Below are 17,878 nucleotides of genomic sequence, written 5' to 3' on the forward strand. Positions count from 1 at the left end.
GATATAAAAATAATTAAATTAAAGATCTCCTAAGCTGATTTTGTAACATGTATATGTGAAAGTAAGATCACGGGGTTTGAACACCGCATCTTGTTCCCCTGTTGCACCCTGAGAGGTCGCGTTTGACAAAATCGCTTCCAAAACGGCACTCGAAATGGCAAAATTGACAGTTTCGTCAAATTCGGGACTTAATATCATTTGATATAAAAATATTATTAAAGATGTCCTAAGCTAATTTTGTAATATGTATATGTGAAAGTAAAATCACGGGGTCTGGACCCCGTACCTTGTTCCCCTGTTGCACCCTGAGAGGTCGCGTTTGACAAAATCGCTTCCAAAACGGCACTCAAAATGACCAAGTGGCCAATTTCGTCAACTTCGGGGCTTAATATCCTTTGATATAAAAATAATATTAAAGATGTCCAAAGCTGATTTTGTAATACGTATATGTGAAAGTAAGATCACGGGGTTTGAACCCCGTATCTTGTTCCCCTGTTGCACCCTGAGAGGTCGCGTTTGACAAAATCGCTTCCAAAACGGCACTCAAAATGGCCAAGTGGCCAATTTCGTCAACTTCGAGGCTTAATATCATTTGATATAAAAATAATATTAAAGATGTCCTAAGCTAATTTTGTAATATGTATATGTGAAAGTAAAATCACGGGGTTTGGACCCCGTACCTTGTTCCCCTGTTGCACCCTCAGAGGTCGCGTTTGACAAAATCGCTTCCAAAACGGCACTCAATATGGCCAAGTGACCAATTTCGTCATCTTCGGGGCTTAATATCATTTGATATAAAAAATATTATTAAAGATGTCCTAAGGTGATTTTGTTGTACGTATATGTGAAAGTAAAATCACGGGGTTTGGACCCCGTACCTTGTTCCCCTGTTGCACCCCGAGAGGTCGCGTTTGACAAAATCGCTTCCAAAACGGCACTCAAAATGACCAAGTGGCCAATTTCGTCAACTTCGGGGCTTAATATCCTTTGATATAAAAATAATATTAAAGATGTCCTAAGCTGATTTTGTAATACGTATATGTGAAAGTAAGATCACGGGGTTTGAACCCCGTATCTTGTTCCCGTGTTGCACCCTGAGAGGTCGCGTTTGACAAAATCGCTTCCAAAACGGCACTCAAAATGGCCAAGTGGCCAATTTCGTCAACTTCCAGGCTTAATATCATTTGATATAAAAATAATATTAAAGATGTCCTAAGCTGATTTTGTAATATGTATATGTGAAAGTAAGATCACGGGGTTTGGACCCCGTACCTTGTTCCCATGTTGCACCCTGAGAGGTCGCGTTTGACAAAGTCGCTTCCAAAACGGCACTCACAATGACCAAGTGGCCAATTTCGTCAACTTCCGGGCTTAATATCCTTTGATATAAAAATAATATTAAAGATGTCCTAAGCTGATTTTGTAATATGTATATGTGAAAGTAAGATCACGGGGTTTGAACCCCGTATCTTGTTCCCCTGTTGCACCCTGAGAGGTCGCGTTTGACAAAATCGCTTCCAAAACGGCACTCAAAATGGCCAAGTGGCCGATTTCGTCAACTTCGAGGCTTAATATCATTTGATATAAAAATAATTAAATTAAAGATCTCCTAAGCTGATTTTGTAACATGTATATGTGAAAGTAAGATCACGGGGTTTGAACACCGCATCTTGTTCCCCTGTTGCACCCTGAGAGGTCGCGTTTGACAAAATCGCTTCCAAAACGGCACTCGAAATGGCAAAATTGACAGTTTCGTCAAATTCGGGACTTAATATCATTTGATATAAAAATATTATTAAAGATGTCCTAAGCTAATTTTGTAATATGTATATGTGAAAGTAAAATCACGGGGTCTGGACCCCGTACCTTGTTCCCCTGTTGCACCCTGAGAGGTCACGTTTGACAAAATCGCTTCCAAAACGGCACTCAAAATGACCAAGTGGCCAATTTCGTCAACTTCGGGGCTTAATATCCTTTGATATAAAAATAATATTAAAGATGTCCAAAGCTGATTTTGTAATACGTATATGTGAAAGTAAGATCACGGGGTTTGAACCCCGTATCTTGTTCCCCTGTTGCACCCTGAGAGGTCGCGTTTGACAAAATCGCTTCCAAAACGGCACTCAAAATGGCCAAGTGGCCAATTTCGTCAACTTCGAGGCTTAATATCATTTGATATAAAAATAATATTAAAGATGTCCTAAGCTTATTTTGTAATATGTATATGTGAAAGTCAGATCACGGGGTTTGGACCCCGTACCTTGTTCCCATGTTGCACCCTCAGAGGTCGCGTGCTGCAAAATCGCTTCGAAAACGGCACTCAAAATGGCCAAGTGGCCAATTTCGTCAACTTCGAGGCTTAATATCATTTGATATAAAAATAATATGAAAGATGTGCTAAGCTGATTTTGTAACATGTATACGTGAAAGTAAGATCACGGGGTTTGGACCCCGTACCTTGTTCCCATGTTGCACCCTCAGAGGTCGCGTTTGACAAAATCGCTTCCAAAACGGCACTCAAAATGGCCAAGCGGCCGATTTCGTCAACTTCGGGGCTTAATATCCTTTGATATAAAAATAATATTAAAGATGTCCTAAGCTGATTTTGTAATACGTATATGTGAAAGTAAGATCACGGGGTTTGAACCCCGTATCTTGTTCCCCTGTTGCACCCTGAGAGGTCGCGTTTGACAAAATCGCTTCCAAAACGGCACTCAAAATGGCCAAGTGGCCAATTTCGTCAACTTCGAGGCTTAATATCATTTGATATAAAAATAATATTAAAGATGTCCTAAGCTGATTTTTTAATATGTATATGTGAAAGTAAGATCACGGGGTTTGAACCCCGTATCGTGTTCCCCTGTTGCACCCTGAGAGGTCGCGTTTGACAAAATCGCTTCCAAAACGGCACTCAAAATGGCCAAGTGGCCAATTTCGTCAACTTCGGGACTTAATATCATTTGATATAAAAATATTATTAAAGATGTCCTAAGCTAATTTTGTAATATGTATATGTGAAAGTAAAATCACGGGGTTTGGACCCCGTACCTTGTTCCCCTGTTGCACCCTCAGAGGTCGCGTTTGACAAAATCGCTTCCAAAACGGCACTCGAAATGGCAAAATTGCCAGTTTCGTCAAATTCGGGACTTAATATCATTTGATATAAAAATATTATTAAAGATGTCCTAAGCTAATTTTGTAATATGTATATGTGAAAGTAAAATCGCGGGGTTTGGACCCCGTACCTTGTTCCCCTGTTGGACCCTGAGAGGTCGCGTTTGACAAAATCGCTTCCAAAACGGCACTCAAAATGGCCAAGTGGCCGATTTCGTCAACTTCGAGGCTTAATATCATTTGATATAAAAATATTATTAAAGATGTCCTAAGCTGATTTTGTAACATGTATATGTGAAAGTAAGATCACGGGGTTTGAACCCCGCATCTTGTTCCCCTGTTGCACCCTGAGAGGTCGCGTTTGACAAAATCGCTTCCAAAACGGCACTCGAAATGGCAAAATTGCCAGTTTCGTCAAATTCGGGACTTAATATCATTTCATATAAAAATATTATTAAAGATGTCCTAAGCTAATTTTGTAATATGTATATGTGAAAGTAAAATCACGGGGTTTGGACCCCGTACCTTGTTCCCCTGTTGCACCCTGAGAGGTCGTGTTTGACAAAATCGCTTCCAAAACGGCACTCAAAATGACCAAGTGGCCAATTTCGTCAACTTCGAGGCTTAATATCCTTTGATATAAAAATAATATTAAAGATGTCCTAAGCTGATTTTGTAATACGTATATGTGAAAGTAAGATCACGGGGTTTGAACCCCGTATCTTGTTCCCCTGTTGCACCCTGAGAGGTCGCGTTTGACAAAATCGCTTCCAAAACGGCACTCAAAATGGCCAAGTGGCCAATTTCGTCAACTTCGAGGCTTAATATCATTTGATATAAAAATAATATTAAAGACATCCTAAGCTGATTTTGTAATATTTGTTTCTATAAGTTTCTTTGTATCATTTACCAATCCAATTTAAGATCGGGTGAAATCCCGTCTGACTGGAAGGTAGCCAAAGTGGTACCAATATTTAAAAGCGGTGATAAATCAAACATTACTAACTACAGGCCGGTATCACTACTAAGTACTAGTAGCAAAGTTCTGGAACATATTGTCTTTAAACACATAATTAGCGTTTTGGAAGAAAGTGATTTCTTGGTGAAAGAGCAGCACGGCTTTAGGCGAGGTTACTCAACAGTTACGCAACTTGTACACATAGTTCATGACTTTGCCTCTGTTGTAGACAAAGGTGGTCAAACGGACGTTGTGTTTTTAGACCTATCAAAGGCATTCGACAGAGTTTCGCACACTAAGCTGTTGTATAAATTGAAAAACATAATAAGTAATGATCGTATACTGCAATGGTTTCACTCCTATCTTACTAATCGTAAACAGTTCGTGAGTGTTGGTGGAGCCCATTCGCATTCCTTGGCAGTTCTCTCCGGAGTACCACAGGGGTCCGTGCTTGGACCGTTGTTGTTTCTAATTTTTATAAATGACCTCTGCATCGCCATTCCGGGAATCCAGTGTCGTTTCTTTGCTGATGATTGCATTTTGTATTCTAGTATAAACACTACTAACGACCAAGTCAAATTAAACAACTGTCTGCAATCTATTGTTACGTGGTGTGAAATGTGGCAGATGGAGCTCAATGTGAAAAAGTGCGTGTTCATGTGTGTTACAACGAAGAAAACGTCATTGTCCTTTCCGTATAGCATTAACACTACTGTGTTGAGTAAAGTGGAGAACCAAAAATACCTTGGTGTATCAATAGCATCAAACCTAAGCTGGGCCGAGCATGTTGAACAAGTTGCTACCAAAGCATCCCGTAAACTTTGGTCACTGAGGAGGACGATGCGCCACTATACGTCTGCAACGAAGCTGACGGCTTACACTACGTTAGTGCGGCCAATTTTAGAGTACGCGGATATTCTTTGGGATCCCTACGTACAGACGCATACTAACATGCTAGAATCTGTGCAAAAAAAAGCCCTTCGATTTATATATAATGCATATGGTCAGCACACATCTTCGACTTCACTCTATGCTAAATCTGGTTTGCCAACCTTGGCTCAACGAAGGAAAATTCGGCGTCTCAAGTTTTTGCACGATATAGTCAGCGGTACTAATGTGCTCAAGTTCTGCGATTACTTAACTTACAATTCGAGCCGATCCACAAGACTGAAACATAGTAAATTAATCCGTGAGTTTCGTTGCAATAAAGATGTGTTTAAATTTTCTTTTTTTCCTCGCACTGTACGAGAATGGAACAAATTGCCCTCTTGTGTTACACAAATTTCATCACCAACCCAGTTTTTACAAGGTCTTGTAGACTAACTTTCTTTCTTGACTTCAGATGTTTAACACTTGACATTTTGCACTGTGTATAGCTGTATGTTGTACGTGTTGTATGTAGTGTACTCACCTCCTCTGCCATGGCCATCAAGAGATGGCCGGCAGTATCTTTCAAATAAATAAAAATAAATAAATAAATAAATATGTATATGTGAAAGTAAGATCACGGGGTTTTAACCCCGTATCTTGTTCTCCTGTTGCACCCTGAGAGGTCGCGTTTGACAAAATCGCTTCCAAAACGGCACTCAAAATGGCCAAGTGGCCAATTTCGTCATCTTCGGGGCTTAATATCATTTGAAGTAAAAATATTATTAAAGATGTCCTAAGGTGATTTTGTAGTATGTATATGAGAAAGTAAGATCACGGGGTTTGGACCACGTACTTTGTTCCCCTGTTGCATGCTGAGAGGTCGCGTTTGACAAAATCGCTTCCAAAACGGCACTCAAAATGGCCAAGTGGCCAATTTCGTCAACTTCGAGGCTTAATATCATTTGATATAAAAATAATATTAAAGATGTCCTAAGCTGATTTTTTAATATGTATATGTGAAAGTAAGATCACGGGGTTTGAACCCCGTATCGTGTTCCCCTGTTGCACCCTGAGAGGTCGCGTTTGACAAAATCGCTTCCAAAACGGCACTCAAAATGGCCAAGTGGCCAATTTCGTCAACTTCGGGACTTAATATCATTTGATATAAAAATATTATTAAAGATGTCCTAAGCTAATTTTGTAATATGTATATGTGAAAGTAAAATCACGGGGTTTGGACCCCGTACCTTGTTCCCCTGTTGCACCCTCAGAGGTCGCGTTTGACAAAATCGCTTCCAAAACGGCACTCGAAATGGCAAAATTGCCAGTTTCGTCAAATTCGGGACTTAATATCATTTGATATAAAAATATTATTAAAGATGTCCTAAGCTAATTTTGTAATATGTATATGTGAAAGTAAAATCGCGGGGTTTGGACCCCGTACCTTGTTCCCCTGTTGGACCCTGAGAGGTCGCGTTTGACAAAATCGCTTCCAAAACGGCACTCAAAATGGCCAAGTGGCCGATTTCGTCAACTTCGAGGCTTAATATCATTTGATATAAAAATATTATTAAAGATGTCCTAAGCTGATTTTGTAACATGTATATGTGAAAGTAAGATCACGGGGTTTGAACCCCGCATCTTGTTCCCCTGTTGCACCCTGAGAGGTCGCGTTTGACAAAATCGCTTCCAAAACGGCACTCGAAATGGCAAAATTGCCAGTTTCGTCAAATTCGGGACTTAATATCATTTCATATAAAAATATTATTAAAGATGTCCTAAGCTAATTTTGTAATATGTATATGTGAAAGTAAAATCACGGGGTTTGGACCCCGTACCTTGTTCCCCTGTTGCACCCTGAGAGGTCGTGTTTGACAAAATCGCTTCCAAAACGGCACTCAAAATGACCAAGTGGCCAATTTCGTCAACTTCGAGGCTTAATATCCTTTGATATAAAAATAATATTAAAGATGTCCTAAGCTGATTTTGTAATACGTATATGTGAAAGTAAGATCACGGGGTTTGAACCCCGTATCTTGTTCCCCTGTTGCACCCTGAGAGGTTGCGTTTGACAAAATCGCTTCCAAAACGGCACTCAAAATGGCCAAGTGGCCAATTTCGTCAACTTCGAGGCTTAATATCATTTGATATAAAAATAATATTAAAGACATCCTAAGCTGATTTTGTAATATTTGTTTCTATAAGTTTCTTTGTATCATTTACCAATCCAGTTTAAGATCGGGTGAAATCCCGTCTGACTGGAAGGTAGCCAAAGTGGTACCAATATTTAAAAGCGGTGATAAATCAAACATTACTAACTACAGGCCGGTATCACTACTAAGTACTAGTAGCAAAGTTCTGGAACATATTGTCTTTAAACACATAATTAGCGTTTTGGAAGAAAGTGATTTCTTGGTGAAAGAGCAGCACGGCTTTAGGCGAGGTTACTCAACAGTTACGCAACTTGTACACATAGTTCATGACTTTGCCTCTGTTGTAGACAAAGGTGGTCAAACGGACGTTGTGTTTTTAGACCTATCAAAGGCATTCGACAGAGTTTCGCACACTAAGCTGTTGTATAAATTGAAAAACATAATAAGTAATGATCGTATACTGCAATGGTTTCACTCCTATCTTACTAATCGTAAACAGTTCGTGAGTGTTGGTGGAGCCCATTCGCATTCCTTGGCAGTTCTCTCCGGAGTACCACAGGGGTCCGTGCTTGGACCGTTGTTGTTTCTAATTTTTATAAATGACCTCTGCATCGCCATTCCGGGAATCCAGTGTCGTTTCTTTGCTGATGATTGCATTTTGTATTCTAGTATAAACACTACTAACGACCAAGTCAAATTAAACAACTGTCTGCAATCTATTGTTACGTGGTGTGAAATGTGGCAGATGGAGCTCAATGTGAAAAAGTGCGTGTTCATGTGTGTTACAACGAAGAAAACGTCATTGTCCTTTCCGTATAGCATTAACACTACTGTGTTGAGTAAAGTGGAGAACCAAAAATACCTTGGTGTATCAATAGCATCAAACCTAAGCTGGGCCGAGCATGTTGAACAAGTTGCTACCAAAGCATCCCGTAAACTTTGGTCACTGAGGAGGACGATGCGCCACTATACGTCTGCAACGAAGCTGACGGCTTACACTACGTTAGTGCGGCCAATTTTAGAGTACGCGGATATTCTTTGGGATCCCTACGTACAGACGCATACTAACATGCTAGAATCTGTGCAAAAAAAAGCCCTTCGATTTATATATAATGCATATGGTCAGCACACATCTTCGACTTCACTCTATGCTAAATCTGGTTTGCCAACCTTGGCTCAACGAAGGAAAATTCGGCGTCTCAAGTTTTTGCACGATATAGTCAGCGGTACTAATGTGCTCAAGTTCTGCGATTACTTAACTTACAATTCGAGCCGATCCACAAGACTGAAACATAGTAAATTAATCCGTGAGTTTCGTTGCAATAAAGATGTGTTTAAATTTTCTTTTTTTCCTCGCACTGTACGAGAATGGAACAAATTGCCCTCTTGTGTTACACAAATTTCATCACCAACCCAGTTTTTACAAGGTCTTGTAGACTAACTTTCTTTCTTGACTTCAGATGTTTAACACTTGACATTTTGCACTGTGTATAGCTGTATGTTGTACGTGTTGTATGTAGTGTACTCACCTCCTCTGCCATGGCCATCAAGAGATGGCCGGCAGTATCTTTCAAATAAATAAAAATAAATAAATAAATAAATATGTATATGTGAAAGTAAGATCACGGGGTTTTAACCCCGTATCTTGTTCTCCTGTTGCACCCTGAGAGGTCGCGTTTGACAAAATCGCTTCCAAAACGGCACTCAAAATGGCCAAGTGGCCAATTTCGTCATCTTCGGGGCTTAATATCATTTGAAGTAAAAATATTATTAAAGATGTCCTAAGGTGATTTTGTAGTATGTATATGAGAAAGTAAGATCACGGGGTTTGGACCACGTACTTTGTTCCCCTGTTGCATGCTGAGAGGTCGCGTTTGACAAAATCGCTTCCAAAACGGCACTCAAAATGGCCAAGTGGCCAATTTCGTCAACTTCGGGGCTTAATATCATTTCATATAAAGATGTCCGAAACTGATTTTGTAATATGTATGTGTGAAAGTAAGATCACGGCGTTTGAACCCCGTATCTTGTTCTCCTGTTGCACCCTGAAAGGTCGCGTTTGACAAAATCACTTTTCGTTTCATTTAACCTCGTTCATATTCACCTCGTTTCATATAAAAGCGATATAAAATACAAAACGGTATCATTTATATATTACTCACTCAACATAAAGTTGTCTGTTCTGTCAGCCCTTTCGAGTTCTGGAAAAAATGACCGTTCGCCTTTCGAACTCCTTCAGACCGGCCGTACAGTCTAAGCGAATGCGTATTACGATAACACTGGGACTTAGTCCGTCGAGCGGCCTAGGAGGGGAACCCTGTCTGAGTCGCAACTTTGAAGGCACTGGGTGCATCAGGATTAACACTCACACATCGTGCCGTGGTTGGTATGTGGCCTGGAGGACGTACTTAAGAAAAATAGGTGATGACATTTCCAAAATTTGACTGTCTTTGTCGAAAAATCGTAGTCTAAACATGGGCGCTGTGCAAAAATCGACGGAATACCCATAGGCGCAATGCATTAAAATTCATTTGGCCAGGGTGCACTAGGTTTATATCTTGCTAGCGCCTTTCGTGTCTCCAGGGGTTCTTTACATGGTGTTCTTCTCTACTAGACGATGACATCTTAAAAATTGTATTCTGTTTTGCTGTTAATTGGTATAAACACTGTCTCCCATTGAATTCACATCCTGTAAGGCCGCTTCAAGCATAGCGGCTGAGCATAGTGGCGGAGTGCACCGGCAGGGAGGGGGGTGACCGCGAATTTTGGGATTGTACAGTAATAATCTTAAAACATAAATCATTACTATTACTCCAACTACTGGAGCTCATATACATACATACAAGATCGAGGCAAACAGCCCCACGTGAATATGATAGAAATTAATCAAGTTCGGGGTGGATTTTTTTTTTCAACGTTCTTTGGTATTGAAGGCTTTCGGCTTGTCTACGTGTTCCAGATTCAGCTTGGATAGTTCGGCATATTCGTAACACATTCACAGCATGATCAACTGTACATGAAACCATGAATTGCAGTATTCATATCGCCACATATGTAAGCTCTTTCTTGTTGAGGCTCTCTTTGGTATATTGAATACATCCTAGTGGTACTAACTGCATGAACGCCATGGAGAAGAACGATGTCCCCAAAGTAAAAGTTGGGTACTTCCGCCGATGATCTCTGCGGCAGGTCTTCTCTACTGATAATTATTATCTCCCATAATATTAGCGCGGCAGATGCTACCGACAGAGTCTTAAGCTTACTAACGCTAAAGTCCTTCTTAGAGGGTAGCCCCTATTAAAGGAATGGAACTTCAATGTCTTGCCTGCTTGCTGGTGGTTGCTGGTGCTTTTATCATGTTCTCGTACACGACACGGTATTATATTTTCCTTGCAGGTCACCGGTTATGGAACAACTAGCAATGGAAGGTGTAACACGGACAACTGACAACGTCACCTTTCCCCAGTAATGATTTTTTTTTCATTGGAACACTGTACAATTCAATAAACTAGCTTCCTTCAGTCTTGAAAAGGAGATTGCACCTGTGGTATGTTGGTGAAATACAAAGTCAACAACGGTCAATTTGAATGATGACGATTGGGAAGTGCCATCGCCAGGGGCGATACCTCATCGCTGGCAGTGGCCGATCGAGGCGGGGAGGCGAGGTTGCTTGGCCTATCGCGCCCCGAATTGTCAGTTTATACATTGGACTTCCCCCACATCGCTCTCCAACGAAGAAGCCGCCCCCCTTACCCCCAAACGTATTGTCTGGATCGGCCCCTGATTGCTGGGGGTAATGGAATCACGAGGTGCCTCTCTGTGAGGATCGAAGACCTACGGCGTCCAACAACTTTAGAAATGTGTTTAGGGCAGAGCGTTGGTACGCGGGACTTGGCTATGAACCAAATAAATTTTGACATAGTGAGAGGGCGAGATTGCAGCAGGCTTAGAGACATTGAAAGTGCGGATCTGAATGGTACGCAGTGTGGGCAATGGAGAACGATGTGCTCTAGATCTTCCAGAGTACGGCAGTAACGGCATCTAGGAGAGCCAACCACCGATGAATTAGTGCAGCGTCTTGACGAGAGGCGTTTCTTGGCACCCGGAAAGGGAGCATTGGATCAACAGATGCCGGGAGAATGTCAGTTTTCAATTGGCGAGAAGCTAGGGGGGCCATTAGACGTCGAATAATGGAACGACGCTCTCCTCTCAGCAGTACAATAGGCGCTTGTCTCCTAGAGCTGCTTCTGTTCATTCACACTGTTCTTCGCGCTGTCAGTCTGTTCGTTCCCCACGTCACCACAATGAGCTGGAACCCATTGGAGGAGTAGCCTGTGTTCTGCTTCGTGCACATGCTGGTGAGCCATTGACATATCCAGCGGACAAGCCTCATGTCAGCCAGGGAAGCGGACAAGCCTCATGTGTCTGTGTTGTCATGCATCTCCTAGCGCATGCCCTTTGTATCGTACGGTAGACAGAACACGTTCCTGCAGTAGCGATCACCAATTTCTTCGTTTTTTGTGGCCAGTGATTTCGCCACCCCATCCCATCGGTTTGTGTAGCCTAAGGATACACTAGCTTCTAGTCCAAATTTGGTGTCGATGAACATCGTCCATTCTGTGACTCTTTATTGACGGAGCGTAACTATTTATGGACGTGGTGCAATATAATGTACATTATTTCATTTTGGTTCACAGTTTGAAATCATTCTCGAGTTGAAACTCACTCAGGAGAGTTTCTCGCTTTATGGGGATGCTACTACCAGAGAAGACTGTGTTGTGACTCACAACATGTGAGGCTGTGCTGATAAGAGGATTAGCACTCCCCATAAAAAAAAAGCGACAGCAAAATATGAGAAACATAAGCTTGTAGTCTATTGTAGATGTCTGTCGTGCGCCGTGCCTGTTTGTCGTACCAGCTCTGTCGTATTTTATCGTACTAGCCCTGTCGTGTTGTGTAAAGGCTGAGACACATGTACGACGAAATGTGCGACCCGTCGTGCGACGCGCCGCAGCGCAAAGCATCCTGGGACTGATTCTGGAGAAATAGGTCGTCGCAGCAGCGCTCTGCGACAAGTCGCAGCGCGAGAAAACTGCTCAGATATCTCCGCTCCCGTCGGTGGGTTGTCGTGCGGATGTAGTGACGTCATGAACCAAGCAGCCAATGATGCTGCCTCTCTGGTAGATGCGATGGATCCGAGAAAAAATGGCGGACAGTGTGTGTTCTGAATGCAAACAGTGGCTGACTTCGTCGTGTTGCGCCTTGAAAGACACGTGAAATAAGAAATGAATTGTTCTCGTTTACTGTGAGCACATTTGGTTATGTTAAATAAAGTGTAAGCGAGTGTATCTCTGGCCGCGCTGTTCTAGCAACACGGCGGTTCAGAGCGACATGCCGTAAGGATGTCGCCGCCCATGTGTCTGCTGATGCAGCACACGACAACTCGTGACACGAAACTGTGCGACTCGTCGCACGACGGGTCGTGCATTTTGTCGTACATGTGTTTCGCCCTTAATGCGTCTCTTGTCGTACTGCGTCGTAGAGGCCCTTTCGTGTTATGTCGTCATATCTTGGCCATGTGTCGTAGACCATCCCTTCTTAGACGTCTAAATAATGTAGCGTTAAGCACAGCTTCTGGTCTCTAAAGTCTCAAGCCAACCCATTTTTAGACGTATAGTGCTCCATGTTTTGTTTGTTTGTCTGCTAGCGTGCTTAAGTGTCCTGCGAAAGGTACTCTGCCCCCCTCAAGGTAGGATCACAAAATATAGTCAGAAAAACAATGAAATGTGCTCCTTGGGCACGACAGGAACGTGTCTCGCTTGAAAGAAACTTTTGTAGTGACGACAGAAATGTCTGTCGTTTTCTTTTTGTGATTGCGCTAGGCATTAGAGCCCATGGTACCAGGATTTTCTTCTCACGGGGGTGTTGGTGTTCTGTACGGGGGTCGACTCTAATATTTGCTGGTTTTCTGGCCTTTCTGCTATGCATTGTGGGGGGGGGGGGTGTCTATGGGTGCTGGGAAACTCCCTGTTGGAACCTACACATTCCCATAGAAACACTTTGAAGTCTTTCTTTGCCCTGGGAATAACATTACAGCGGCAATGTTTAACTTAATTTTGCATAGATTTACACGCAAGGTGAGTCAGTCTACAGATATGTGAATACGCTGCACGTGCCGCACAGATATGAGCAACGTATCTTGGGAATACTGGTAGCAGCAGGATTTGTGTTAGGTCTGCATCACGTCAGTTGCGCAGGCACTATTCTGTTTCATTTGGCGAGTACTTCAGCTCGTAAACAGGATATGTCTGATCTAAAACGTCGGATGCGTGCAGCCAGATAATGCGACCAGGCGAATCTGTGTCAAGCCCACCACAAAGAGTAAAGATATTGTGAAGCCGACATCTCTCCACAAGTGGCAGGTTCGGTTTTCGCAGCTAGCGCCACGGTGATCCGACTGAGAGAAGCAGAGTGACATCGATCATCATCATCCCTGTGCGTGCGTGGCGCACAGGGGTGACACAAGCCCGATATTGTTGTAACTACCCTCAAGCGGGTGCTTTTGGAGAAACTGCCGTCTTGTCCTGGTCGCACGTCATAGGAAACGTCATTTTCAGGTCTTGTGACTTTGTTTACATGTCGTTTTGCAGCTTACCGACATATTTCCGTCGTCATAACGCCAAGAGACGGACGTATTTTGCCAGCGTAAACTATGCGGTGGTTCTTCCGCAACATGGCAGTCCATTTCTCTGTAGTTTAAATACATTCCCAGTGAACACATGGTAGTCTACTAGACATCCAGACCTGTTCTAACCCTAGACTTTAGGGATAGTGCCTATACTAGACGTTGACTAGACGTCTAAAAGTCTTACCATTATTTAGATGTCTAAAATTCGTGATTTACAAGGCATCTGGTAGACATTTAGTAATTGACGTCTAATTGTAGACGTCTTGTAGCTGGCCTTGCTTATACCACATGTTAGAAATCAAGATTTTCTCTTATTAGGTTTTTAAGAGGTGTGAACACATTAACATATCAAATAGAGTCACTAAATTATAAGAGGTGGTTCTAAGTTTAGCCTTCAGACTTACAAATCTGAAGTTCAATTGTTACAAAACATATGCAGGAAACTGAATTACTTGATGGCAGAGTTAACATAATTGCGTTGTTCAAGTTGTCCGTGAACCGTCCTTGGTGGCTGAGTCTGTATAGTGTGTTCGCCTTCTGATCCCGAGATCGCCGGTTCGAACCCGGCCAAAACACCAGCAACTTAGTGCCAGGATACAAGTTGCTTAGACATGTCATCTTCCGCAAGGGACATTAAATACGACGTGTTGTGTTGTGAGCTTTCATTGCACATTTAAGGACACTCAGGTGGGCAATCCAATCCACAGACAGACTGCTGTGGCGTCGCTCATGATCTCAGTTGTCGCGCAATGTAAACGCCAATTATTCTTAAGTCACTTATAAAATGTTTGCGAAAAGAACATCGATTTTCAACACACACAGCAGCAAAGTACGACACTCGTCACTGCAACGACGATGGCAATGGCATAATGATGATGATGTTGGTGTCACTTCCGCTGGATTGGCATATGTGTTATTTAACATTTAACCTCCCCCACCCAATTATAATGAACGGCCACGGAAATTAAAGAATATTACAAAAAATAAGTACTCAATAAGCACGAGCTAAAGCAATGGCAATGAATGGCGTCTACCCAATCACCATCCGTCATCCATCCATCCAACCAGTTCGAACCTGTTCAGTTTCAACCGTTGAAACTTCAAACTTTCCGGATGCGCAACGGGTAGCAGTTGGGTCTTGGCGGCTGCACTCCACTGGTTGTTATACGAAAATATTTCGAAGTTATAATCTCCCGCAAATTTTCTCTTGCAATTTTTGAGCATAGCGAGAACGTACGCCGTGCTGTCCAGTGATAAAAACTGTTGAACGGAGCAGAGCTCCCAGAGTACACTGTTGTGGATAGCGTTTCTTTGTTCTCTGGCTTTCAAGTTTAAGGGGTGAGTTCACTCTTCATTAAAGTATGTGCCTGTTTCTGTGCACCAAATCGCATGTAGTAGAGATGCGTGGCATAATAACGGAATATCGTTTCCTTTATTTATTTCGGCTTCGTATCACAGATTGAAGCACGGTGGAAGTGTGGGTTGACCTGACTGCCCATGCATTCAAATAGTGATTAGCGGTGTGTGTTCGGCAGTACAACGTTTCAGTAAGTGCCTTGGTTCGTCTTGGTGCTAAAACAAATACGGTATCACTAATTAACCTTCCAGATTCACGAGTTTTAGACGACTGTTGAAGTCTTGAGTAAGCGAAAGTCGACAGTTACGGTTTGCAGGGCGGACACGCCGGAACATAAATGCTGGTTAGTTCATTGTCATGTCAGCCTGACTTCGGTTGTTGCATTTTTCGCTGGCAGTGGAACCACACACTGCGCTTTCTTTGCATATCATGGTTTCATAGCAACTGCATTTTTCTTTTTATAGGTGCTTGGACTATCTTGCATCGGTGGATATGAAAACAGTGTTAACCTACCCTACGAAACATCCATTTGCACATAAGCTTAACAGTTCCCTGTGAGGTAAGGGGAAGCAGTTGTCTCTGACGTGTGGCTGTGTTGTCTTCCAATGTTCCTTGTGTTCGATGTGCCCCCTAATCTTACTCTAGAGAGAGCCTCTTTAAATTTTTGTTAACAAAGTATTGCAAGTACAGTTGGTGGAAGGCTCTAACTGCTTTTCATTTACATGGTTGTCGTGTGGTTAACGAAATCGAACTTTTTTTCACATGCTGTGAAAGTCAGTAGGGAAGTGCGATGTAGAAAAAAGGACTGCCAGAAGCTTGCTAAAGAACCGCACAACATGTATGGGCAGCAGACAAAATATTCATCAAACGGTACAAAACTAGTATTTTTGTGCTTAGTCGTTTTCAAACATCCTTGGTATGGAGAACAGCGTGACTATGTCGTTCCATCTTACTTCGCCCAAACAGCTATCTTGCAGTAGTGCAAGATTTGAGTTCCTAAAGGGTTTATTCACTGAAGTCACCTCAGCGCCATACTATAGGTCCCTCAATGATACGTCCTTGCATTTGTTCGCTGCAATATGCTTTTTAGGTGACTATTAACACCGAAAACATGAAAATTGCTTGGATATTCTACAAATCACAGAGCAACAAGTTTGAAACACCAGATACACGGTGAGTATAATATGGGTAACAGCTTGGCTGAGATCTACAATATGGTGGCCGATGGCAGCAAATCTGCCTGCTAGCGACAGTAGTGGCCTCCTGCGGATGACGTCATGTGAATAAACCTTATAATATTTGACGTTGTGATACAGCTCTTGCTTTGTATTGTCTTTTATAATATACACATTGTTTATTTTTATCATGTACAGAATTTATTTTTGCACCAAAGTTATGAGAGCAGCACAGATGTTGTTTTAGCGTAATGCAGTGATGGAAGTGCTGCGCCAATCATGGAGTGCTTCGCAGTCACCTGCTCGACCAGGTAAGGTCGTGCGTCACGAGAAAACGCCTGTCACGTTGATGTACTTTCACCAGGTGTCTTTCACAGCGACAGCTGTTACATCCTCGTTTCCCTGAGATCCTGGCAGCGTCCACATCAGGTAGTCACGCACAAACAGATTTTCAGCTGTAGCTGCAATTCTTGTTGTGTAGCTGTAACAGTCCTGTGATTTTTGTACGTGCAGTTTCTTATCTTTATGTGCCTCTCAGATCAGTGTTGATACAGTTCTCTAGCCACCGTGAGTCATTGGAGGCAGTGCAGCAGCACCAACAATCACTCATTGGGAGAAAGGAATGAGGTGGCCATCAACACCCTGCTGCCAGTTCAACAGTCCTCAGTCAAAACACAAGACGCCTGCTTGGCAGCAAAGTCAATCCAGTTTTCGACTGAGTTTTGTACCGTAGACTTCGTGTGTGGTTTACTGTGAATAAACGTTCATGCTGAGATCCATGTTACTATCAATTATATCACATTTCAGCATGAATGCATGCGAGGACGGTAGCAGGACTAGTCATGGTCGAAAGTACGTCTAAGGGTGGCTAAAGCAAGGTACAGGAAATGTATAACCCTAGACATGTCGCCTGAATGGAGGGATAAAATTGGTCTAGCTGTAGGCCATGTCTAATACATGGTTAAGTGTCTGACCCTGTTCTAGACATCAGGTCAAAAGAATGTCTAAATCTCGGTACATAGACATCGGATGTCTAGGGCTAGATTGCTAGGTGGCGTAACGTTAGACGTATTATTTGACGGTTTGACGTCTAGTGGACGGATACTTGACATTTGATGTAGTGCCTAGACATTCTATTGACATTCCTTATCTCTCTTTTTTAGACGTTATTTAGACGTCTACTAGCCCACCATGTGCTCCCTGGGTCGCATCGGCTCAGCGAGTCGTTACGCGCGGTCGTCATCACATCTCTCTATCTCTCTCTTTAGAAGTCGTCAACACTACGAGGCCTTGTGTGCAAAACCGCGCGTTTTACTGCGAGATTATCGGATGGAAATAATTACCGTGGTCAAAAGACATCCAAAACGCCGCGCAGGAACAACAACCGCATTGTTTACAAACGATTTGGCCGCCGATCACAGGCGCCGCCGTCTGTAAGGTCACGTGTGCCTTGACGTTTCCTGTGACGTGCGACCAGGACGCATCCAGGCGTGTGTCCAGGATGCATTGCGTTGGCCCAGCACGCTTTCATCTACGGAGCAATACCGTGAGTGTCACCCCTAT

General features: G+C 42.7%; 1 protein-coding gene across 2 annotated transcripts in view; it reads left to right on the forward strand.

Moving 5' to 3' along the window:
* Positions 1–10,586, forward strand: part of LOC135373900 (uncharacterized) — a 153,866-nt gene extending 143,280 nt beyond the window's left edge. For both annotated transcript variants that reach the window (XM_064606944.1, XM_064606954.1), the window contains exon 10: positions 10,492–10,586. In XM_064606944.1, the coding sequence (XP_064463014.1) occupies positions 10,492–10,542 (51 nt within the window). In that variant the 3' untranslated portion in view covers positions 10,543–10,586. The remainder of the gene's footprint in view (positions 1–10,491) is intronic.
* The last annotated feature ends 7,292 nt before the right edge of the window (positions 10,587–17,878 follow it).

The sequence above is a fragment of the Ornithodoros turicata genome, chromosome 1 (assembly GCF_037126465.1).
Source record: "Ornithodoros turicata isolate Travis chromosome 1, ASM3712646v1, whole genome shotgun sequence".
In the NCBI taxonomy this organism is placed as follows: domain Eukaryota; kingdom Metazoa; phylum Arthropoda; class Arachnida; order Ixodida; family Argasidae; genus Ornithodoros; species Ornithodoros turicata.